Here is a 27,097-nt window from a genome sequence, read left to right as displayed (position 1 = left end):
ACGAATCTTCAACCTAATAATAATTCAGCTTCGGCAGTCAGGGAACTCTTTTACAACCAATAGTATAAAGTGCAAGATGCCTTGTGAGCGGCAAATGTGACCAACATCCTGAGCTCTCCAGTTAATATCATATCAAAATGACACGACTAATAATTTTTGTGTTATTTTTCACAAAATAGGAAGAAAGTCAGTGAAACATGGAGCACTTAATGTGTTTAACACTTAAATTAAAAATGAATCACATGCGGAGTTCTTCAGGTACTCTCCATGCTGGTATTATTGGACACTTTTCTTTTTAAATGCGAATGAATGCATCAATATGTGATAACGACTGACTTCTGCGAAAGGTTGAACTTTTGCATGAAGGAGTTTAATTTCTTTCTCTTTTTGGACCTAAATTGCATCATCTGAACTTGTAAATGAGGTCGGGAACTGTCATTAGGGACCCATCAGACCGACTTCTCCAGCTAAGGATCTGAAATGAAATAATTGATGCCGACAAAGTGGAGAAACGCTATTAAAACACTTGACTTCTCGTTTGCCATTTCTACTGTCAGATTTGAGAAGACAAAATAACAGTTGAGGGAGTCTGCAAATGCCAGACAACGTCTGACAGAAGAAGAAACCCTTCAGATAAAATTGCAATGTTATGTGACAGAAAGACAAAACAAAACTCCCACACGGCTGCGATGGAGCTGCTGGAAGATTTCGCTAGTACAGCGGATGCTGGTTATGTTCTGGGTCGTGTGACGGATAGGGATGGGTACCTTTCACATTTGAACCGATACGGTACTGCTACCCGGTATCGGTTTCCAGATGTTGGGTCGGTACCTATAAAAGTACCGAGTTTGGTACCCATCTCTAGTGATGGACCAATGGTATTGAGTTTATTTGAACAAGGAACGACAAAGTACAATCAAAACCCATTTGCTGTAATTGAAACAAGAAGCCAGATGGATGACCTGCACTCTGATCTACAATTTCTTACCCTCTAAACTGTCATTACTGAGATTGAGTCTCTTGCATCTGAAACACAGAAATAGGATATGCAGTCAGATATCCCCCCCCCCCCAACCATACATACACACACACACACACACACACACACACACACACAGTTAATTTCGTATGTGTCAGCAAAACATTAAGTGTTTTCGCGTCAACATACTTTTGAGCTTATTTGATCAATATGCTCATGTCATTAGGACAGCTGTGTCAGTATATCAGTGACTCAACAGGCTAAAACATTGGATTAATTCCATCATCTTAAGATCCTTTTACATTGATTGCATTTCCTTTTATAGGATTTTAGCTTCCTGGTGTAGCCCGGTGTAAAATTAATCAGCAACATTCCTTAGTTCACTGAACAATCAGCTCTGAATACGAGTTGTGCCTCTCGTATGTGAGCAGATCCAAGCTTTTCGTCTTGTTGCCTCTTGACCGATGTGCCAATTGCCAGACCTTAACTAAGAGGTACCTGTTACGATCGGGACCGGAGGAGCCACCCTGTTTGTGCAAGTGACGGATCCGACCTGTGACTATGCCCTATTGGGGATCCGGTTTCCTGATCCTGAAAGCCACTTGCACTAAGACTTTGACTCTCTAGCAGGGAGATTAAATGTGTCATGGTTACAGTAGCTGGAAAATCATTGACGGGGATGGTAGAATGGCCCTCTGCTTACTCAATTGCCTGCTATTAGGAACCCAGCAGGGTGGATTGGATGAGCTGCATGTGCTCTGTCACCTGACCCTCTGAAATGATGCTTCATCAGGCCATTTCTGTACTTCCCACTGTTGCACATATATGAATCAAGAATTGGCAAGTATATGCTGAGATAAGGCCACAAAATCCCTGAGACACTTTTACTCAAAAACCTTGAGGTCATTGTGGTTCTGAAATTACAAGTCAGAACAATCAGTAATCATATGTCAGGAGGATGGAGCATGAATCCCCCTAAATGTATGTTATTCAAGGCATCCCAGATTTGAAATTCCCTTTTCTTTATACTGGACGGGCGAAGTTAAGAGGTAAAGCCAATACCTGAGATAGCTTCAGTGTAATTCCAAACATCATATGCCTTTTGTTGATTGGAGTTTTTGCTGTAAACGGCCCTTAATTGGCACCTAATGACGTTTCGGATAACATCACCAACACTTGATAGGTTGTGCAATATTCTGCTATTTGAAAACATTATGTAATAATAATTAAACTAATAATTCTAATAATAACCAGAGCACATAGAATAGAGTGGTGAGTGAGGGATTTTGCAATGCTTTGTGAAACATAGAACTCTAGAGAAGTGACTGCTGTCACCTGCAGCAAGAAACCAATCCCCTGTTCTTATGGTTGAGTTTGTACAGACCTTCATTTATCAATCAGCTGTGATGTTTCATTTATTTCACAAAGACACCAAACATCATTTAAAAGTTCCTGATTCAGATGCACTGATGAGTGATGGCCTACCAAATCTCTGTCGCCCGGATAATGGAAATTTAACATTTCTCATCTTCAAATTTGTTTTATTTTTCAACAAAAAGTATTCCTGTTAAATGTAATTTAAACCTTCAGTCATGTGGTAGTATTGGTCCCTCGGTCTCTCTTCCGCAAGTCAGGAGTTCATTGCAGAGTTTTAACTGATGTGACACACAGACAGCACTTACAAAAGAAGTCATAGATTTTTAAATGGGGAACTAAATTTAGAAGGTTTTCACATAACATTTAATGTTAAGTGACAGGTTTCTCTAAGTTGTGCATGCAAACTCCTGCCTTTCTCTGTTTGTGAATAAACTCACAATGTTTTCCTGGGTACATCAGTTTCACTTTAATCCATCCCAACCATTGTGAACTCACGCTCACCTTCACCTAATTCTCTCCATGGCCATGTACACCTATCAAATAATTCAGTCATCAGAGGATTTCACTGTTGGCTTCAAAAAAACTTTCTAAAATTGTCCTGACAATATTGTCCTTTCTACCGGTACTTCAAACTGCCTCACACAAAGTTCAATTCTTTTGAGTGCAGCAGTGCTTACAGCTGGTGGTTTACTTTAATTTTCAATACCTCAATAATAGTCCTGGTATTTCAAGTACAACACATTTCAAATTCAACTGAAATCTCTACAGATTATTTGAATCTTTAATACTTAATTTTTCTCATTTTATTCCGTTTAACTTGAATATTTCCTCGGGATTAAGTTAAGTTAGCAGTTAAGTGCAGTTGATCCCAGGCCGGTACAGTCCATCTTCAAGCCATCAAATCAATACAATTTACTCGCGCTCCATCTATCAAACATTACAGCTTAGTGTTGGACAGTTCCACTGCAATCCCGGCAGAAGCCCAAACTGGTATTGATGGTTTGCTTTGACGGCCTCTTCGTGTGAGATGTTTGTCGAGCTGTGTTTATCCACTCCTACAATGATGGACTGCAGCCCGGCTGAGAATGGGTTTTGATGGACACTTGGCTCAATCATCCAGCTCAACTCTTGAGCCTCGTCCATCAGATGCGATCCACGGTGGAACCGGAGAGTGTCGGCAGCGCCGCAAAGAAAAGAGCCGGATTAGCTGAGGTTAACAATCCGGCTGGTCTCCACAAAGGATCGTAGGGAATCCTCTTAACCCAGGGGCTGCGCAGCTCATGTGAACTGTGTGTCCCCCCTTTTCATGGAAATCACTGCTCCTGTTCTAAGAGATTAATAGAGAGAGTGAGAGGGAACAGTCATAAATCCACCATAGGTAAATAACCTTTGGTGAAAGGAGCTAGCTCTGTGCAGCTGCAGCAGCAATCCTGATAATGCTGATGCTTTGCATGCATCTGCCTGCAGGAGCGTGGAACAAAAAAAAAAAAGGCTACAGCAATTGCAGGAATCATTGTGATCTCATATTACTGTTCATCTATTTATACATTTTCTGTAGTTGCTGCGTTTTGAACCTTCCTAATACATTGAATGAAATTAAATATAGTTGGCAGGCTGTAGAGCACTTAATATCCAGACAGTATAAGCCAAAGCAACCAGAAGGGAGCTTAGGCAGAGTGCCTGCACTGTCTGTGTTAAAGGTTTTTATGCAAACATATTCTCCCAGATTTTAATGGTGTGACCTCTTAATGAATCGAGAACCATCACAATTTCTGTATGGGCACACTCTGCTTACATGTTAGTATTGCCAAACTTTCTGATAGCAGTAAAGCTGGTCTGGTATACGTACAATGATGTGGATAATTGTTTTATTCTCTTTATACCATTAGAGAAAGTGATCCTATAAACATAACAAGTATATTCTGTGTTCATCACATATGTATTTACTTTTTTGTCTCCATTTCCCGCTCGTAAATAACGAATCAATAAATAATATGGTGAAATAGAACTTCCCTAAGCTGGGACTTACCAATAAAAGCTAAAATATGATCTGGTATAATACATTATGCATTTAACAAAGTGACAGTGTCTCTGTTTTGGTCCACTATGTTACAGCGGTGATATCTCGGAGCCATGAGGGTCCTGGCGAGATGGGCAAGGCAGTAAACATCCCCAAGGATGACCAGGAGAAAATGAAGGAGCTTTTTAAGATTAACCAGTTCAACCTGCTGGCCAGCGACATGATTGCGCTCAACAGGAGTCTGCCAGATGTGAGGTTAGACGGGTGAGTACGCCGTGGTGTCTGTCAGAGGAGAGTCATGAATCACACTGCTGCACTGACCTCTTCTCACCAGCAGATACCAACATGTACACAGACAAAGACATGCCAGCTTTACGTTTGTCACTCTGCTCCTGTGCTGCCAGCAGACTCTGCTGTCTCTGATAGAAATCACACATTTCAGGGCACTGTGCTCATTTTTCAAGCAGCAGATATATTCAGCTGGTCCACTTCTCCTTTTAGTTCTTTTTGCACATTTTGACTGAGACGCATTTTGGAATATGTGCCGACTCATGCTGGGTTTGCTCGACGTTCATCCAGTATTGAGACCAAAGTGTTATATGGCTCAATTAAGTGCTGGGAAATGAGTCTCAGTGGACTTTCAGACAGTGATCCAAGGGGTTAAATCACCTTAAATCATTCTGATAGATAAATAGAACTTCCAACTTTTGAGTTCATTACATGTTGTATATATATATATATATATATATATATTACCTGACATGTTAAACTGTATATCACTCCAGTTATGTACATTAAGCCTGACATTTGGACCGTAAAACTAAACTATTAGTTATTTAGGATATTTTTTTGGTATGAAACAGGAGTGCATTACTTGAAATGCTTCTATGTAAAAATGTTTGCTTTCCATGGTTTTCGTCTACTGATTTCATTTCCTCGTCACTTTAATTAAGTGGATACCAAAGACGAACTGTCATGTGAGAAATGAGCCATCACATTTCGTTTTGAACTGAGATAAATCAATATTTCTTTTTGCATTACCAAGAAGAACCACGTTTTTCTCCAATGAGGAAAATGTGCAAATCTGAGCACCAGTTCACTGCATAGCTCAAAAACGACCCCCATTATGGTAGAAAAGTCCACATTCAGCTGATTTCAAAAATTCTTTTCTTCTTCTGTCCATTATGGCTCCATCATTCTTGCAATATAAATAATACAGCAGCTGCATGATGGAACTCAGCTTAGCCCGGCAAAATTTCACCAGCTGTGCAGTGAAAATGATCTAGAAGTGGCAGAATTGCCAGTTGTTACCTCTGAAAAAGCAATAACATTTAGTTTTAGAGGCAGCCTCCTGGCCTAGTTGTGTCAGTCACTGCTGTCACATTGAATCGACGGACTGAACGATTATTGCTGACTGCTCAGGTGGCGTTTTTTTTTCAATGTGTCACCTCCCGCTTCCACGCCCCCTGTCGTACAGGCTGCTTTCACCATCTATCTCGTCCTCTACAATATAGTCAGTACTTTGTGCTACGGTGTCAATCCCAGATCACCTCTTTCCCACCCTTTGGGTTTGACAGACTTCACATTAAGACAAGAGCATAGCTGTCAAAATGTATTTATCTTTTTTTTGCGGATATATAAATCCTTCTTGTGATCCGATTTTTCATCACATTAAAAGTAGTTGCTAGTTTATGTCACTGTCTATTTCCAGCATTTCTATATTGCTTCATTTGATATTTGTTTGAAAAGAACTCACACTTGAAATTTAGAAAGACTTTATAGAAACACATGTTTTTAGTATTTAATGCTGTATTAGCCTGTCCAGCTGTTCTTTTCTCCAGGGCTCATTACAGTATGCCATCCCAGTTTATGCCACAGATTTTTTTTAGTTTTCACAACTGGGATTTGAAGCTGGGTCCCACACATTCAAGATCAATGCTTAATCCAACATGCCACAAATCGACTTCCATTTTCCAAGTAAAAGCCTTTAACCAGCATGACTCATTGATGCTTTTTATTGATTCTATAAGCTATTCAACACCAATTTTTTTGATGTGAAATTTATTTGAAAGTCTGGCATCAACGAACATTTAATATACAGAAAATTACAAATAGAAAATCATGTAATCATTTGGTATGACTCTCATTGCTTCTTGCTTCATCCAGACAAGTGTTATAAAGGGTTGAAGTGTATCCCCGGCAACACTGCAAATGGCAGAGTGCCCCCTGCACACGTCTCCGGTCACAGAAAGACACACATTACAGTCACCAGTTGGTCCACAAAGCACGTGTTCAGATTGTGAGCGGAAGCTGGAGGCAGCGGGGTTAAACTCGGAACATTTTCGCTGTGAGGTTACAATGCTAAGCACCGTTTCCCTTCATGATTTCAATCTCATAAAACATCCCCCAGATTCAGATTTGCTCGTTTTAGATGTGAAAGTTGTTCTCCAGTTGAGCTGTTCACATGCGTCAATACACATAGCTGTAAATTAAGGGACTGGAAAAAAGGCTCCGACTCTTGGCTTTAGAAGGGTGAGCGTAGCTCTCCATGGACCTGTAACTCAGAATCTACAGATAATTGCTCCTTTTATTGTTCTGGCAGCTGTAAAACCAAGGTGTACCCAGACGACCTGCCCAACACCAGCATCGTCATTGTGTTTCACAACGAAGCATGGAGTACCCTGCTGCGGACCGTTCACAGTGTCATCACCCGCTCTCCCAGACACTTATTAGTGGAGGTTGTGCTCGTCGATGACGCCAGCGAGCGAGGTGGGTTGTCTCCTCTGTCTAGCCAACAAGTCATCCGATAACTAACTGACAATCGTTGATTTAACTCTGTAATTGAGCATACAGTGTGTACGATTTAAGCTAAAGTGGCGTGATGATGATGATGATGATGATGATGATGATGATGATGATGATGATGATGATGAAAAACATGGTGCACAAAGCTTAGTATAAGGTTTTCCGATTGGTGTCATTATAAAAATTGGTGTCATTACAGCATCATAAAGCAGAGTGTGATAATAAAAAGTCACAGCTTTCTGCAATGATACCACTGTCAGGCTCTCAATAACCGACCAGCTTAAAATTGCAGTAAATATCTTAAGTTCAATAAAACATAAATCTTCGCTCATTCTTAAGGCACATCAGTTATATTGAAAGTAATTTATTTCCTTGACAAGCAGTTTGTCATTTTCTGGTATTTTTCAACAGAAGGGGCTCTGGCATATTTGACAGGCTGCAATATTTCTCTATTCAGACCAGATAAAAACAAACGATAGTAGTAAACTGTTTATAAATTGAGACGTTGACAAAGAAGATGGATAACTATCGAAAATAAACAAAACAGTGAAAGTTTCCATTTAGTTGATGGGGGAGTAAACCTTTATTGGACAGGGACTTAGATACTTTGTGGGTTATTTAATTCCAGAAAAACAAATTACTCATAGACTGTCTACGTTACAGCGTGCAAAGGACACTGATGATCTTATTGCCTGCCTTAGAGAGGTTTGTAGCAGTGTTGCTGTTTGACTTGACGTTAATGCGGCACGACTCAGTTGGTAGAGCGGTCGTCTTCCAATCAGAAGGTTGCAGGTTCAATTCCTCCCTCTGCCTGCCTGCATGCTGAAGTGTCCTTGGGCAAGACACTGCCCCCCTGACTGCCTGTTTGTATGCAGTGTGAGAGTGAGTGGGTGGTGGTGGTTGAAGGGCCGATGGCGCAAAATGGCTGCCTTGCTTCCGTCAGTCTTCCCCCGGGCAGCTGTGGCTACATACGTAGTTTACCACCATGGAGTGAATGAATAATGCAATGTAAAGCGCTATATAAAACCAATGCATTATTATTATTTGTTCAAAATTCCCTAAACAACGCAAAGCTGAAAAATGATCAATACATTGTCTTGTTAGGAATTTCCAGTGGCACAAATTAACATGGGGCGGAGTCCGTAGAATTAAACTGGCTGAAACTAAACCAGCACAAACTGACGATAAGAAGGAAAACGTATGAAATAACCTACAAAAGATTCTTATGGCAGAATTCTAAGGCCTCATTAGTCGCATGTCAATACATAAAACATTTTAGTCAAATATCAAAACGCACAAAAAAACCAGGAAGTTCATTGAAAACATGAACTTATGAGCAGTTAGAAATAACGAGGGCTTTATGAAACTAATCGATTTAGGAAGTTATCTCCTTTACAAAGCTTGAACATTAATTGTGTCATGTACAAGTTCTGACATCCCAACTAAAACCTGATGAAACAAAGGCTCAGTGGAATGTAGGAGAATCAAGAGTCAAACTAATGGACCTCTTGGAATGAGGTGAGACCTTTTAAGTTATATCTGTCACTGGTTTTCTACAGCGAAGCATTTTTCTCCATGTTGGGAGTAATTGTAGACGAGCCATCCAGAGCCCACTGAAGCATTTCTGCCTTTGACAGCTGGTGTGCACACTGGCGTCACATAAAATATAGTGGGCTATTTCTATCCACCCTTTATACCTGCTTCATCCAACCCGAGATCTCTGAGGACATTGGATAATACCTGGTCCAACCGTCCGTCACAGGACGAACAGACGGATAGATGAGAACCTCACACACCTGAATTTAGAGCCTTAAACGCATTTCTAATGAGTGGGAGGTCCCTGGAGGACACAGAGAAAACACCAAGCACACACACTACAAAATTTGACTCTCACATAATCTTAAGATATTTAAAAAAGATATCATTTTCTGCAAGTTGCTTTGCTTTTTATCTCATTTAAAGATCCCCACCAAATGATAATGAATGTCTGTGGGTCACAGAAATGAAATCTTCTCCCATTTTGTTTAATGATTTAATTAATTGCTGCAAATTAGTTTCTATATGTAATTATTTTTCATCTGCTCTCTAACCAATTGGGACCCGAAGTACCGTTTGTGTAAGTTCCTTTTGTGACTTGGTTGCAATGCTCCTTCTTCCCTTTATGGTAAATGCAGTTCACTCATATAGCAGGTTTTTTCACAGTTTAAAATGACTAATGCTAAGGGGTTAATCACATTCACAACAGTCCATTCACTAGGAGCGGTTTGGGGATTTAGTGTCTTGCTCAAGGACACTTCAACATATGCACAAATGGGGGATTGAACCTTCCAATTAAGAGAATGACCACATTTCACTTAGATTTTTACTGTATTGGTTGTTGTATATTTGGACCAATAATGTATTAGTTTAAACTAATACATTATTTTGCATGAAACTTCCATGAATCTGTTGGTTGAGTTACAAATGTAAACATTCAGGCTTTCAGTTTGGACAAAAAAAAAGATTATTTTCATAAAGAAAAATAGTTTCACCAGTGATCAAACTGTCTACTGCCAAATGTTTTATTGAATGTCGATTGGTTCTATTGCTTTCTTGTGTCAGACTTCCTGAAAAAGAAACTGGAGAACTACGTGAGGACTCTGGAGGTGCCGGTGAAGGTCCTGAGGATGGAGCAGCGTTCAGGCCTGATCAGAGCCAGGTTAAGGGGGGCTGCGGCCACAACAGGTCAGGTCATCACCTTCCTGGACGCGCACTGCGAGTGTACTGTTGGCTGGCTGGAGCCTCTGATGGCTCGCATCAAAGAAGACAGGTAGGAGACCAAATCCTCGACAGTGCTTAGAGAACAAATTCTACATCGTAGGAGCTGTGTTGTACATCGCACTGCTGTGAAACTTGTCAATGGACAGCCAATATAATCTTCTGCCTGGAGCTTCCTAAAGCATGCTTTATTAATATCCTTCTTATCACATTTCACCTAAGTTGCATCACGGTGCGCTTGAGCCAAAGCTCTGGCTGAATATTGATGGGACAGCAAACTGTCTGTTATGAAAACTCGATGTGAGCCTGATGCTGCTGATAGGAGGCGATAATCACTCTGCCTCTGCCGCCGCCTCAGAGGAATACCAGGCGTCAGTTTGTGTTGCACTGTCATTGTGTTCACCCTGCAACCACCAATGGATGTACGAGGGAGCAGAATAGAGATTAACACGGTCAAGGACACACAAACGATGACTCCAAACTGAGCGTCGGATTTGAATAGTTTCAGCATTTTCATTGTTTGCCGCTTTCTCTCCAGATGGATGTGTTGACAGTTTGATTTAGAAAATAAAATGAAACTGGTGAGTTTGTTATGTGTATATTAAAATTCTTTTGATTCCTTACTTGGCCTCTTCAGAAAACACTGTGCTGTTTTAACGGGGTGAGGGTGACATGAAAGGATGAATGGACTGATAATGACCCCACTGTGATTCATATCTTATCTGAGATCAGCCTCATTCATTTTCCCCCCGAGAAGCAATTAGTATTATGACTCAGAATATTATATTGTGGAGCCATCACACATTGCACATGTGTCGATGTCTTTAAGTCTGGCGCAGAACAGAAACCGCGTGTCAACTGCACATTCACATGATTGATGACACAGGCTTGAGCAATCGGATTCCAAATGAAGCTTCAGGATATGGTTAAAATCTCATTTGTGTTATAGTACAGTGCTGCGACCGCCCACTGACCTTTACAGGAGTGATTTAAAGTGAGAACTAAAACAGTTAAAATCAAACTAGGATGGAAGGAAAGACAAAAAAAGGACAAATAGAAATGGTCATCATCTTTAGGAATGGAGTAAACACTATGAACAAACAAAAGCAACAAACCAAGTGGAGCAAAAATTACTTTGCACACCCCAAAAAATAAAAAGTGTCTGAAAAGGAAAAAAAGCGTTTACCTCACAAGGAAATGACCATGATTAAAGTAATAAATCTGGTACTCAATAAACAACACATAAACACTTAAGCCTGCACTTTAATACTCATCTTCTCAGTGAGTTTAAGTGTACCTGTGGACAAACGTGCGGCTGTAACTGCACATGTTCAATAATGAAATTGATCAGGGTAAAAATTCTATATTGCATCGGTTTTATTTATTTTAGACAGGTTGCGTCACATAATATATTTTAGTCCATCCTAATTTATAGTCCAAAGTCTTCATCTGACTTCTCAACTAAAACGGTCCTTACGCACCATTATTACTAATTGTAACAACATTTTTCCAAAGTTCCAGCGTCCAATTATTGTCATTACTGCACAGGTGGTACGGAGTGAACCAACACAGACCCCAACAACAGAATTTCCAGTCAGTCGTCTTGTGGTTGACTTGATGGTTTATTCGTGAAATGATGACCATAGCGGTTTATTTTTCCTAGTTTTGAACTGGTTGCTCTTGCCCTACCTGTGCCCTCCTCAATCCTGTGACCTATGCCCTTTAATTATGCAACCTGTGCCCAACTACTGCCTCCAAGTGTCCAAATCATGCAACAACAAAACAAAAAAAGAAATGACTAAAAATGGCTCCTACACCAAGACAATAGTAATACCAGTACAGTTGATTAACCGAGCATGAAGTGAGTTGTGGTCATTTTAAGCTGTTTTCATTAATTAGTTCCTCACTTCACCTATATTTAGTAACGGCTGTATTATTGTCATTTATTTTATTTATTGATTTTTGTTTCAAATAGTTAGTCAAATAAAAACATGCAATATAATACACACTGTTAGAAAATGAGTAATATTCTAACATCTGTCTAACTTTATGTGATACCAAACCCTCGTCTCGGGTCTTGTGATGAGTAAAAGTTCATTTCATTTTAAATTGGTGCATTTCCAAATTTAAATGTAAACCTTCAGTCCTTTTGATTTAAACCTGCTCATGTCATACATGTATACTAGTTTTTGAGAAAATGCATTTTTGTGTAATTGGTTTGGTGTATTTTCTCAATCTTGCATGATATACTTTATTAAAACTTGTTATATTGTCAAATTTGTCATTTAACTCATGTTTGTGTGATATTTTCACTTTCCTTTTAGCATTTTGTGGTGTGGTGATCGTACAATCCACACCTTTATTCACATTTAATCTGAACGTTGCATCTTCGTATCTTTCAGGACTGCAGTGGTGTGCCCCATCATAGATGTTATCAGTGATGAGACATTTGAATACATGGCCGGTTCAGACATGACTTACGGTGGATTCAACTGGAAGCTGAACTTCCGCTGGTACCCTGTTCCCCAGCGGGAGATGGATCGGCGCAAAGGGGACAGGACACTTCCTGTCAGGTACTTACTCCTGGTTTTAAACGACATTTTCATTATTTTTCAGAGCAATATCTACGGCTATTTGTGTCTGTTGGTTTGTGAGGTAAATCCTGCTTCTGTCACGTGGTGGCAGCTCACCACAGAAAAAAAAACACTGATTCGATTTTTTTTCGATCATTTCCATGAAAAGTGCCATTTTTATGCACAGCTAGAAATAGCTCATTTCCCTATGTACATCCCACTGATTCAAGCGAATGCCTGAAAAGCATCAGCAGAGATGTTATGCTTCTCTTTTGTAGTATGGTATAAGGGTTTATATATTTGAAAAAAGAGAAAAAAAAAAACCTGAATAGAAACTGCTTACAGTGACGTTTTTTTCTGTCGGCGTCACAGAATGAGGAACAATTTTTCATCTGTATGCAAATCACTTTCAGCCACAAACAATGTCTCTAATTTAGGGCTGACTTCAACATAGCATGGATTCAAAGATAAAAGTAATTACCCCTCCAAGGCTTTGTTTCAAATCATCAAACAAATTGGCCTTTTATTATATCCAGCGAGATACTAACGCGAGCTGCGTGAGGGGACGGAGTTCTGCAAAAGGCTTTCTGTGATTTTTGCCTCTTAATCTGTTGTGTCTCTCGCAGGACTCCAACTATGGCAGGAGGTTTGTTTTCTATCGACAAAACATATTTTGAAGAAATTGGAAGCTACGATCCAGGAATGGATATCTGGGGTGGAGAGAACCTGGAGATGTCTTTCAGAGTGAGTAACGCTTTGCTTCGACATCACTTTACCACGCTCGGTGGATGGCCGCGAGCACAAGCCAATTTCCTCATTTCTTCTCATTTACGGAGATGACAATGGAACAGATGGATTAGGCACCTATTAATTGAACTATTATGTCAACCTCGGTGGATGTTTACCGATGTGATGTTATGTCCTTCTGAGTTTAAACGGCAGCGAATAGGCTCAACCATATCCTCATAATGGGATCCCACTGAACTGACAAACATCTGCATTGTTTGAGCCACATAATAGAGGGATAGCCACTCTAACCTGTGTAAAAAATCATGAGCTTAGTTTAGTGCATATACAAGTTAACCCAGAAACTGTGCCGCTGGAATGAAATTCTGCTGAAAGACAAGTGGGAAAACTTGAATATCTGGGAGAAAATGGGCTTAGTCTACTCAATATGAGATGCCATTAGAGAGGATCATAAAAAGATAGACAAATGGAAACAACTAATGGGTATGTTTTTTGTTTTGTTTCTGTCTTGCAACTCTGATGTTAAAACTGGGTTAATTCAGAAATCACACGAGACGCCGTTTCAAAGCAATCTGCCGCAGTCAATCAAACGGACTTGCAGTAAACAGGTGTGAGATAGGACATTCGTTTCTTTTTTCCTATTCTTTCTTCCTACACTCGGCCTAATAGCCTCGGGGAACTGTCTTACACTTGGCTCAAAGCGGCACGCACTGCAGCGCACATGCTCGCTAATTTCAGGCCAATGCAGTTGTTTTCCCGTCGAGTGCCTGCGCTGCTTAAGTAGCAAGTGTACTTCTGCACATCTGTGCACCCATGGGTGTGCTTGTCTTAAAATGAGGTGAGGTCAGGCACATTGGTGGCACATTGCTACCTTGAGGCAACAGAAAGCAATTGCGCTATCGACCAAACACGTTTTAACTCTATCACACAGTTTTTTTTTCTTCTTGTTATTCTAAGGGCTTAGAGCACTGTGTGCACATAGATAGGGCGAGTCTGGAGGAGCTGAAGTTGTGATTGCTGTTTCAAGGATTATTTTCTCAAGGTTAATTATATACTGTACCTGCTGCAGACTCTATGTGTGCCTCTGCAAAGAGATTCATTGTTTAATACAGTGACAGTAAAGAATATATGTAAAAAAAAAAATGTGTATGAAAGAGCTGCTGAGCTCCAGCTGTCACCTTCACTAATGTTTGATCTAAAGTTATGATGCTTTCTTTAATCAGAATGCCTCTCTCCATTCTATTGGTTTGCCTACAGATCTGGCAATGTGGTGGCTCTTTGGAAATCGTCACGTGCTCACATGTGGGCCATGTTTTCCGGAAAGCCACCCCGTACAGCTTCCCTGGAGGAACGGGCCAAGTCATCAACAAGAACAACAGGCGGCTGGCTGAAGTGTGGATGGATGATTTCAAAGACTTCTTCTATATCATATCACCAGGTACATGAAGCAACAAGCCTGCCTGAGTCATTACCTTTGTGAAACCTAAACTGTAGCGAGACACAATGAAGACAAGATGTAAAATAATGAGTGTTTTATAAGTTTCAAGGAATGCGTTGGTAAATCACGAATTTAATTATTTATGTGTGTACATTCTCCAAAAGCAGATATAAATACCCCTCATTGGCACATCATCAGTGTCCTACTTATGTCCTTGTGGATTTTTTTTAGTAAAGAGGGAGACTTGTCTACTCTTTTTTTTTTTTTTTCATACTCACAAGTAAGATCAATTCATTTCTGCTCTGAGAAACATTTATTGTGCTTTTTGAATTGGAATTGACAAATAAGTCAGAAATGGTCTTTTTGACCGACAGAACTCAAACATATAGGGAAAAGCTAAAACAATGCAACTGTGCAGATTGAGACGAGTACCCCGCCATCTGTCACCTTAGTAATGTCATTACCATTTAGCAGAGAGCGGTTTCCCAGAAATCTTTGGGTAAGTGTTTTAGATGCCAGGCGACATATAAAGGATCATCTGTAATCCACCAATCTTACAGCACAAATTGTGACCTTCTTCCACTGAGGCAGGCGGGATTCTCCATGGGCAGGTGTGCAGACAGAGCCCAGGCTGTGATGGATGAGTTTTTCTGCGCATTGTAGCCCTGCAATGACTGTCTTTTCCTCCAGGACATTAGAGAGAATGATCTGGGCTGCACTGCTGCCAGACCTCACTTATTGGCACAGAGGAACACAGTATGTTGCTCAGGCTGAATTTGGGAGTGGCATCGAGTGATCCTTTTTAAAAGTGTATCTCTCTCCTCAACAGTGGCGATTTCAAGATCAAAGAGGCTATTCATCATCTGCAACATGTGATGCTCAGGCCCTGCAGATCGTGAGCGAGAAAAGGAGAAATTGAGGCAGTGGAGAAGAAGTGCCCTTTAGCTTATTCCTTTTATCTGCCAAGTAGAAATTTCTATTTCATAGAATCACGTCTAAAACATTATAGGTGTCACCGCAGAACCTCTTCGCGTCGTTTTCTTCATGTTTGATTGATAACGTACCTTGTTTTAGGTCCTGGTTGTTGAGTGGTTGTACTGTTTCCTCATGGCAATAATTCTCTCTGATGTTAAATTGCCACCCTGGATCTCGCCACATACAAGTCTTCAAGAAATACTCTAAAGAAAAACCATATACTTAATTTGTTTGTAAATGTGTGCACCTTATTGCTGTTGAGTCTGTCTTCAGGTTATCAAGGTTGAGGCATCAGGCAGTTTCCATTTAGTTGAAGTAAAATAGATCATGACACTCAGTACTCCACAGTTACTTCAACTTTAGTTAAAACACTGCCTATAGTACTGGAAAGTGGTTTTTTATGGTTCCCCCTGGTGTTCAGTCATGGTATTGCAACATTACTATCCTTTAAATTTCAAAGCAAAAGATGTAAGCGCTAATTGATCATGGTCACTGGGACACATTGCTGATTTGCCGTCTTCATGTTTTCCTCTGCAGGCGTAATGCGGGTGGACTATGGAGATGTCTCTTCCCGTAGAGCCCTCCGCGACGCCTTGAAGTGCAAACCGTTCTCCTGGTATCTAGAGAACATCTACCCAGACTCCCAGATCCCGAGGAGATACTACTCACTTGGTGAAGTATGAGTGCTCTCGTACTCTGATCTTCTATGATGCAGCTGATACACTGGCTGCTTCTGCATTCAGTCAGGTTTGTCCTTGTGGCTTGTGGGCTGTGTTTTCAGAGGGCTGATGTACACTGCCAGATAAATCTGAAAATCTCAGCATCCAGCAAAGGCTTGACAAAACAAGATAAAAGGAAACATCCCCAGCTGTTTGTGGGGAACGTGCATGGTAAACAAATACAGGGATGTTCATATAGTCTGTATTGATCCTGCTCGCATGTTTACACGGTTATATTATGCACACTGTGGAGGTGAGATAAGGCTCATGCTTGCATTTGACACAGTCTCTTTGTCCAGTTTGGGTTTAACGCAATGTGGGAAAATGATTTCCAAGAGATATTGACACTTTAAAACTTTTTTTTGTTTATCACTTTTGAAAAACAAAATATAGAATATGTAACATTCCTATAGTATTAATTAATGGTGTATAAAGCAAAGGATGGTTGCACAAGTGGTTCATAGATTATATACCTTAATGACATGCATATTTTTAATTTGTTGATTGTTTAAAATAAGCAGAATTTTATTTCCCCTCAGTCAAACTATTTCCTGGAGTGACCCGGATTTGCCTCCTGAAACACGTGGCAGCATTTCCACAGCAGTGCAGCAGGGGGTAAAGCTGGCGCTGACATCAAGTATGCTGTCGGAATGATAGGCGGGGGCCATTGAAAAGTAATGTCAGTCGAGGAACTCGTGGTGAAATGAGCTTGTAATCCTCCAACCAGTCATACAGCTGAGGATGAGGGGATTTTTTTTTCCTCTCTGTGCGCCGCTACACTGCAGTAAAAGCCGATTCTCTCCGTTTAGCCACTGCAGCACCTCTCCCTCCCATCTTCCTCCAAAAACCACAGTTCCTCCGACTTATTCTCATCCTTCATAACACACAGTCAGCCTTTCCTTAACAGCTGGAACCATTAGGTTGTTATATCACTTAATTAGGAATGCTATTCTGTTCCTGCATGATCGGCATAACAGCCAAGGCAACCTATGTGGTCAGCTCAGCTTTATCTTTGGGAACGTATGAGTTCATTAAATTGCTGAGTGGACTGTAAGATAGTCAGTCAGAACCGTGATAACAGGGGTTACTTAAAACTGTGGAGGGAAGTGTTTTTCTCATTTCACCTTTTAAAAGTGCATATAATTAGTAGAAGTTTGACTTTATGACGCATATGTTAAATCGCACCTTGAAGTTGAGAATCTCCTGGATTCAGACCGTGCTCTGTAAATTGGCTGTAGTGGCTACAGTGACTGTCAGTCTGATCACACTCGACTTCTCTGGCCACATCATCTTTAACTCTGTCACGTAGTCAACAGCTGTGCAAGAATGATGGGCAAAAGAAAGTGAAAAGAACGCTATCCATGCATCGCCATGACAAAGGCGCCTGATAAAAATGTCTTGTGCAACCATTAACAGCGTCCCCTTATTAAAAGCCATTTCAAGAATGAGTCAGGGTAGTGATGGTTTGACCTCCACAGAGCCTTTGTCTGAGCAGCTTCCAGCCTGTGTGGGATGACGCACACAGATCGACGCTTACATCCACAGGAGACGTGTGGTTACTTCTCAGAGGTGTGAGGAACAACTGTTGGCCAGTAGATTGAGATGAAGACCTGAAACAAGGTTCCTATGAAACGGGAGTGCGAACCATTACACTAGAGTCACTCTGACTATTGAGAAAAGAATGGTGTTTTCCACTCGTTCAAATTGCATTTTGTCAGAACATTTAAACTCTTTGCACTTACGTTTTTGAAAAGCATTCCTTGAATTGTTCATCTCTACATTTACCTGCCTAAAAACAGTGAAAACACTCAAACCTTTCTAGAACTGAAGGGTTTTTGATCACACGTCTCATCACTTTGCAGTACATTAATATTATAATAATAGTCAGACTCAAAGAGGCTGTACCTTTTGTTTAGGTTTAGAATAACATTTACTGTTATTTTTGTTGTTGTCATATATTTAAATGTATTGTGACTGAATGTAACATTATCCATGGAATACTTTGAATCGTTTGCACCCAATTATCATATCCGAGGTACAATTTCAACAAGACATTTCATGACTACATAGCTAATAACAGAATCTAAGTCCTTCAGATTATCTTTAATTTTTAAATGTTTGCCTGTAGATCAGAAATGTTGAGACGAACCAGTGCCTGGACAACATGGGAAGGAAGGAGAATGAGAAGGTGGGCTTCTTCAACTGTCATGGCATGGGCGGAAACCAGGTGAGGAGAAAATTAGAATCATCACGCCATATTGGAACATTAAGATGTCCAAAGCTTAGTTTATTTAATCAAAAATATTAAAGCCATCTCCCTTTTGAATGTTGTATTACTATCGATTAGTACAAAGGTTTTAGTCAAGAATTGAATACTCTGTTGATTGAATTATTGTGAATCTTAACCTTTGAGCCTTTCCAACAAAAAGAAAGAATGTTTTTGAGAGTTTATCATTATGATGACAACACAGATTTATAAAACCTAAATTTATCCACAGACATGAATGTGTTTCTTTTTTATGATGTGTGGTTTTTGAATTCAGTCAAATGTCTTCATAATTATGTTCAAACGCACCCATAGTGTATACATCTCTAGAATTGAATTGATTTTTAAGACCTTTCTTAAGTAACATTTAAACTAAAAGTTTATTGCTTTTTAAAATAATTTATTGTGCTTGTTATAAATGAGTATGAATTATTATATGAATTTGAGATACTGTATTCTGTATTTTTCTGACAGTTTTTCAGAAATTATTGAAATGGTAAAACAACTTTTAAAAATGTTGTTTATGTGAAATGCATTAAATGATGTATTTCACAGTTTAAATGTAGTATTGAAATCAACTGCTTTGTTTCCAGAAGTTACAGTGATTCATAAATTGTAAATAAAGTAGGCTCTCATCATTTGCAAATCTTATAAACTCACATTTTATTCATCAGTTGAACATAGACAACATAGCAGATGTTTTCATTTTATATAAATTATTGGACCATTTTAATTTAATAGCAGCGGCACATCTTAACGTGTTGCAAGTGACACATTTAACTATTTTTATTATGCTTGACTGTGAATAAATTCTAGATTTGTAGGCTTTTAATGTCATTGGATCCTGCTTTAATTGACATTTTAAATTCAGCCGTTTTAGATTGGAGGTGGTAAAATAATGTTACTAGTGCAACTGAATAAGAGGAATGAATGAGATGTCCTTCTCCAGGTGTTCTCCTACACTGCGGATAAAGAAATCAGGACCGATGACCTCTGTCTGGACGTCTCCCGCCTCAATGGACCTGTCATCATGCTCAAGTGTCACCACATGAAGGGCAATCAGATGTTTGAGTACGATGCAGAGGTAAGATTGACGTTTTCTCCTGCAAATCACTTTATTCAACATGAAGTGACCATTCCAGTCTGCTGATGCACAAAAGTCACTGAAAATCTGAGCGACTATCTCCGTCAGTCAAGGAGAAATTGCATGGGCAGTGGTGTACTTTGAAGATTTCAGTCATGAAGGCAGTGGAGTGCTTTTCCCCCGCCACCAGATGGCACTGTAGTTTTTTTGTTGTTGTTTTTCTTTTCTTTTTTTCTTTTCCTTTGGAAGCTGCACAGATATTGAGTTGCTATTCCCACCCAGCAGCTGTGTCTTTCCTTTCATCTTCTCTCATTTTGAATAGTATGTTGGCAAGTGGGAATATGATTTTAAGGTAAGCTGCTTAAAGTTACCCCCTTATGAATATCGCCCCATAATTCTACATCTTGTGTTTCCAGTATTGTACAATGTGTATATATATGGTCCAGTTTGTGGTTGTAGGTAGATGTAGATACAGCTTTGTGTGGAGTGAATCATTTTCCCAAGAGAAATATGAAATGTGTGTTCAGACAGTACTTTTAATTTTGTAATCCACAATGGAAAGTTTCTGAATAATCAACACTTTTCAGTAATCCACCACACTATCTTCTATGCAACTTTATCCAACTTAGGGTGGATAAAGGCCCTGCTGACAAGTGACGAAGGTAGTGTACAGCCTAGACAGGTCACCAGGCCATCACAGGTCAAACACCGAGAAACAGACAGTCCGTAAACAACATGTTTAATTTATGCGTAATATGCAAGTTATTATCCTCCAGTAGAAAACTGAAATACCCAAAGAAAACTAACGCATGTAGATGAATCCAGTGCAACACAGGGAAGCGATAGAAGATAATAGATATTATTATGAGAGTCAGTTTCACGAGTTAAAAAAAACAAATCTAAACTTGAAAATAAAAGAAACAAATGATACAGAATGAACAAAAAATATAGTAGTATATATAGTATTGTCTATATTAAGAAGAATCCCCCCCACCTAAAAACAAAAACTCAGTGACATTTTTATGTTGTCTAGTTTTTTTGGGCCGCAATCTAATTGGGATTTACTTGTAAAAGATACTACGGAACTCATAAAATATTCAAACTCTCTGTCACAGTTTACTCAGCTGTGGTGCTGCAGCAGAAGAATGAAAACAAAAAAGACATGAAAAAAAAGAAGAAAAATCCAGCATCTTTACGAGGAGGGTTCAGTTTACTCAGTATTTTTGGTTATTCTAGCAGTGATTAAACTTTGAGAAAAACAAAACAATAATTACAATTAAGATATGAGCCAAATATAGAAAGAGAGCACAATGACAAAGATATTTGAATCTCCTAGGAGTACTGTAATATTCTCCCTGAGCCTCGCTGCCACAGGATTCAAAACACATTACGGATTATACAACCCCAAAAGCATTTTTATATGAACTATTTATGCTTTTAAGGCACCAGGAGATGGTTAGCGGAGACAGCAGAGGATGCAGCGTTATCTGAGAGAGATTGAGATGTCCTATAGCTGACATGTTGATATGACATGGCGAGGCAGCCCAGAGACCTTTCCATCAAGCACAGAACAAACCCGAAGAGAAATCCTTTCATTACACTTTGTTCTCTGGGCCGCATTCTTGGAATGAAAAAGCTGAATAATTCATAAACGGAGAGGTCTGGTCTCTGTTGTAAACAGCATTGGGGTTTCACCGCTGTCAGTGATCAAGGTTATTTTTAGCTCAGGTGTGAGTGACAGAGACTGAATCCTCGGTGACTACACTGCCATTAACATTTCATCTGGTCATCAGTTTCACGGTCACAGCAATACCTGACTTTTCCATATTCCCCATGTGTTCATTCACAGCAGTGACCATCAGCCCTGCTTCTTTTCCACCTGCTCTGCTGTTTAGTGTTTTCTTCACAATCCGTCAAAAAGGAAAAAAAAACAACTAGTGGAAACACTGCAGCCATTAAAATCATACCTCTCTGAATTTACATCTGCGAGTCGGCTTTTTGCTTTGCGGCACATACGAAGTTTTATATTGGTGTCAGTTTTCTTCCATTTTTATACAATCAGAATATTGTATACATCACTGTTGGGAGATTGGTTTTCAGGAAAATGCTCTTAATGAGATCATTTAAGAAAGTGAGTCAGGCAACAAATGCATAATGTGAAATGACATGCTTTTAGTAATCTCGTGATGCACAGCTGTTGCAAAATGGGATTTGAAGAACATAAATACTCTTTCATTGGCTTTTATTCAATTTTCCTCAGTCTCATTTTTATTTATTTAGTTTTGCACTTTGTGACATTAAGAAAACATTTGACAGAAATGAACTAAATAAATGAGAAACTAAATTTAACCACGGTAAATGTTTCTTAGATATTTAATAAAACGTCTTCAAAATAAAACAAAGACATTTCAAAAAATGAAATAAATGTGTTCAAAATATATAACATTTTATTATTCAAGTGCTTTCAAACTTTTTTTCTACAAACTCTAATTTGCAGAAACGTTTCAGCGAAGGCAAACAGGGACGGGCCGCTCCCTCGCAGTTTTCAAAGTCAGCTCTCGATTGTGTTGAATTTCGCTATGTGTCTTTGAGAACTCGGAGCGGTCGAAGCCTCTCGGGTCCTCCTGTGACTTCCTGTGTCACCCCATAAGGTCCAGGGCCACAATGCTGGGAGCCGCTGCTATAAAGGGTCAGATCAGCAATAATGGCTGCTGTTATTACCTCAGGTTCCACCTCTGCAATTAAATTGTATATATGTTTCATTGGTACAAGTCACTTGTGTCTCTGTGGCTGATTGTATTTTGATCAATGCTATGCCTCACATTTGAAGTGTTATTGACGTGACCGTTGTCTCCTCAACGGTGTCCTGAGGTATTTTGGTGTCCCATTTCCTTTCCTTTAGCTATATGCTGTGTTCATATGGAGTTTTTATCATTCGTGACTGCTTCTTTTAGGCAATATGATTTCACATCATACATTTCACGCATGACTGAGATCCATTGCCAAAATGACCAGTCTATAATAGCAGTACATAACTATACTAGTCAGTATGTGGTGAATCATTTATATTTACAGGTCATGTTTTGAATGAATACGATAAATGCAACAAGGAATCCTCTTTGAATAAATGCCAATGCAACATAGGAGACGTTTTCCATCTTCATTAATCACTTCATAATTCTGTAACTTACCTCCACAACTGTGTGTCCCTTTTCCCTGTTCACTGCATGCAGAAACATACCTTCCTCCACATCATCACCCAGTCATGTCTGACCCTCAGTCGTCTGGAGGACGGCTCGTACGGCCCCACCGTGGAGTACTGTAACGACAGTCCGGTGCAGTCGTGGATCCTCCACAACTACACTCGTCTGGAGGTTGCCAGACACCTCTACTTCAGTCCCACAGATTATTTTCTCTAAGCTCACGTGTGGGGGCTATGAGGGTCCTGAGGTGAGCAGGTGTGTATGTTAGGCTTAGAATAGAGGGTAGTCATTGTAACCGCCCCGTAGCAATGTAGTTTAGCTTTGTTAGAAGTTGCTGTGAATTACTTTGAGCTGTTTGGGTGTTAAAGTCGCCTCTGTGGCTGATTACTTTCAGTTTTGTTAGTCAGAACCAATAACATTGTGTCTTATGAATTCAAATCATGCCAGGAAGCCTTAATTGTCTTTCACCTGTGACTTTTTAACTGTGCAGCGATGCGTCTCTGTATAGGATGATATCCAAGACCGTCGGCCAATCTTCATGCTCAATTAGGGGCGGCTGTGGATCGGTTGGTAGAGCGAGTCCTCTTAAGCAAACGTAAAGCGATTGGGGACTGCCGAAGCGGTGGAAAAGCACCATATAAGTGAAATCCATTTGCCAGTTTACCATTAGATCTCATGTGATGTTTATTTTCTGACATTGATTTTGAAGTGAGAATTTACTGGCCATCCCACTGGACAGCCTCCACTCGGTGAATGATGCCTGAGGTGAAGGAGAACATGTTTATTTTTAGCTGACGTCCAGGGCTGATTGAAATGGGCTTGCCATTGTTTACAAGTTCTTTTGAAGTGATCCTTCATTGTGAAGCTACCTTTCATGGCCCTGGCCGCTCATGCCACTCTCTTATTGGCTGACAGCAGCTGTGTACACTGCTCGCCACGAACACATTGTAAAACCAATGAATCTCAATCATCCGCGCCTTTCACCAACCAGCCTGCCTATTTCCATACTTTTGTAAGAAATGTTCTTTGGCTCTACGTGTCTCTCCGTTTCGCTGTGGCTATTTTCCGGCCATCTCCAGTCTGCACGGTCAGCCATTTTCCCTGTGGCCCTTTCTCTTCAGTTATCTGGAGTCTTCAGAGGTGTGTACAGCTGTGTCTCCTATTCCACTCTTGCGTGGTACGGTTCTTGTGTCCAAGCAGGGTGAATCGAGGAAGGAGCTCCCAGGACTGCTGGTGTGTGTCAGAGCTGCGGCAGTAAAGTGACCCGCTGTTAGATGGCCTGATTTGCTGTTCACACTCCGAGGTCCTCCTGGCATAGCCGGCACAAGACGAGAGCGCATACAGGACACCATTAAACCAAATGAGACTGTTGCTGAGTGTGGTGAGATAAAAGGATTCTGCTGTTTTTGTATTTCCCACAAAAAGCAACTCAGCCCTCTAGATCTCCTTCACAGTCGGCGTCACGTCAAACAAAAAAAGAAAAAACCCCGGCGCCTTTCAGCGAGTCCAGTGCGCTTCCTGGTGACAAAGACGATCCTCTTTCGCAACCGGGGCTCGGGGTTAGAAATCTCCCTCTTTTAATTAGCTGGTCTCAGCTGTGCATACACTCAGTCACTTGCTCTGGAGACACTGCCTGGTTTTGCTGTGTGTAGCTGAAAAATGAGTTTTTTTGCCCTCAAGCAGTCATAAAATAATTATAAGTAAAGGATAGGACATCCAATTTTCGAGTAATTTCATAAAATGCAGAACTTTTTTTTTTTTTAACTGTCATTATATTTCTCCTCTGTCGTCCCTGCCGTTAGAGCAAGTTTGGGTCATTGAATGAAAGAAGAAAGGTCTGTTTTCAGTGTTGCCTCCCTTATGATTTATAGATTAGATCTACCTTAAGATTCAAGAAGCAAGCTTGAGTATGAATAGTTGAGAAAAAGCTTTCAGAGGAAGGGATTTGTTGACTAGGCTGTTTACTTTATGCACAGGCTACAAAAAAAACTTCCATTCAGGAAAAAGGAGTATATTTAATTCCACGTTCATCTTTAGATGTGGGGAGAACGTTGCCGTCGAGATGCAGTTACGCAACGAGAAAAGCGGGAAAAGTTAAAAAAAAAAAATCGGAAGTGGACAGAAAAACCTTATTGTTCTTTTCTTTAGATTTTTGGCAGGTGTGTAAGGTCATATGCCACCTGCTCTCTTTGTTCTGGCTTTGTTTGAACAAATCTGCCCCGTAGGGCGGTCCGCAATCTGTACTTCAAGAAATAGGTGTGTGTGCGGCGTGTACATGTGTGTGTGCACTCCTTTGTATCCAGGCAGAGAATGTCAGGCCCTTGTGTTTTATAGCTCCAGATCAAACATGGCCTGAGCGTCTGTGTGAGCTCATTAGTCTGAATATCCTCTGTCAATAGTCAGTGCACAGTCTTGTTTTAATGAAGAATTGTACGTCAACCACAGGATTATAAAACTCATAGGTGCTTGTTTTCATGCCATGCACAGACTATGGTTTTGACTGGATCACGTGGACTTCAATTTGCATAAGCATGGTCTCAGAATAACCCCCAAGATGATCCTTTATTAAGATGCAGACCATTAAAACTTTGGGCTCTCTTTATTTTTGATGCAGATTTTCTTTTATACAGCCGTACATTTTGACGCATTACCGCACTGCACGCTGTTTTAGTGGCACCTAACGCGATTTTCCCAATTTCTCTCACAGCATTGTTTTCCCCAGCAGTGACTCTACTTTTCCTTCCAAACCAGCTCCCAAATCCTCTATCCCTCTGCATGGGATCATTAGGACAAGAAAAGCAACTCAAGAGATGAGCAAAATTGCGGAAGTGTGTTACTTCTGAGGGAATGAACATAAATGGTTAATCAAGGCCATTGAGAGGCTCTCTTCCATTTGTTAGTGGGGGGTGTTATCTCTGGAGCCTGCATGGCAGATAGCCACAGAGTCTCTCCTGTGGTACAAGCTCACGTGGTACTGGAGGAGCTCAGCTCTTCACAACAGGTGTGTTTTTCCACTTTGGCCCAGGCTGTTTTGTCTCCTGACTTTTCAGGTCCGTGTGACAGAGCAGCACAGAGAGTGAGAGGAGAGAGGACTGACTGTGGGGTGCAGCAGAGGAGAAATGCAATAATTGCAGTAACAATGGTCCTTTTCTGTTGAAGTGTCTCACTAAGGTGTTGTGAGTATGACAACAGTCACTATAGCAGAGTCTTGGAAATGAAGCAGCTATATGGAATTCAGCCCAGCCATAGTTTGTTCTTTAAAGAAGACTATATATATATATATATATATATATATATAATATTTGTCTGTGTGTGGTCATATTATGGTATGTGTTTGTGTATATAAAATCCCAATACACAGTAAAGATGTGGCCTGGTTACCTTTATTTATCTATCCAATAATTCATAGTATTATTGCTTCCTAGTTTCCAACTTGATGTTCAACTGTCTGCCCTTCCTAGCCAACAGTAAATATTATTGCGGTCACCACATTTCAAAACTTTGAAGATAACCCTGTGATGTCATGATTAAAGCGCACAGCAATGAATATCGAATTGACTTTCATCAGGTGTGCAACACATCAAATGACTCAGGGAAACTGCTGCATGAGTAAACAGCTGTTCACATCCAACTTGACTTCCTAGATTGTCACTGAAGGTGATTTTGAGCCCGCATTTACTATCGACACGAAGCCGTGCAAAATATAGTGCGTTACACACTTAAGCAGTGTGCGTTTTCCCATCCGCTGCTCACATCGTTTATAAATAGCAAATGTAGCTGCTGGCCCCAAGGGCTTTTTTTTTTTTTCTTAAAATGTTGTGTAGTCGGATGGTTGTTGCTATCTTAAGGCCATGGAAAGTGCCATCTCAAGTCAATGATGCAATTTTCTCATGTTTTGAGACGTTAGTTTTACCAAACCTGTGTGAGACGAAGTTCTGACTGTTTGTGGAAGTCTCTACTCAAAGTTTGTCAAATACCCACTGTAGGATTTTTGGTCTGTGTCTTCAAAGTGGGGCAGTTCATCATCACACATGGCACTGAGCTCTTTAACACGGTGAAAGATATTCTTCATTTTAGATCAAGTGCTTTTAATATTGAGACTTCATTGAGGGCTGTATTGTGCGCGTACAGTCTTTTTTGAAACTCTCCGATAG

The 27,097-nt window shown here is 40.2% G+C and overlaps 1 protein-coding gene across 1 annotated transcript in view; it reads left to right on the top strand.

The window, feature by feature from the left end:
- The window catches only part of galnt13 (polypeptide N-acetylgalactosaminyltransferase 13), a 33,772-nt gene extending 9,362 nt beyond the window's left edge, over nt 1–24,410 (top strand). The window contains exons 3-13 of the mRNA XM_080478387.1: nt 4,472–4,640; nt 6,979–7,145; nt 9,783–9,990; nt 12,341–12,511; nt 13,138–13,255; nt 14,516–14,696; nt 16,209–16,348; nt 18,519–18,617; nt 19,606–19,740; nt 20,063–20,092; nt 22,974–24,410. Of these exons, the coding sequence (XP_080334513.1) occupies nt 4,472–4,640; nt 6,979–7,145; nt 9,783–9,990; nt 12,341–12,511; nt 13,138–13,255; nt 14,516–14,696; nt 16,209–16,348; nt 18,519–18,617; nt 19,606–19,740; nt 20,063–20,092; nt 22,974–23,159 (1,604 nt within the window). The 3' untranslated portion in view covers nt 23,160–24,410. The remainder of the gene's footprint in view (nt 1–4,471; nt 4,641–6,978; nt 7,146–9,782; nt 9,991–12,340; nt 12,512–13,137; nt 13,256–14,515; nt 14,697–16,208; nt 16,349–18,518; nt 18,618–19,605; nt 19,741–20,062; nt 20,093–22,973) is intronic.
- Nucleotides 24,411–27,097: the final 2,687 nt, after the last annotated feature.

Source organism: Lipophrys pholis (genome assembly GCF_963383615.2).
Source record: "Lipophrys pholis genome assembly, chromosome: 13".
NCBI lineage: Eukaryota > Metazoa > Chordata > Actinopteri > Blenniiformes > Blenniidae > Lipophrys > Lipophrys pholis.
Note: the sequence above shows the minus strand (reverse complement) of the source record. Positions and strands in the feature narration are given on the sequence as shown.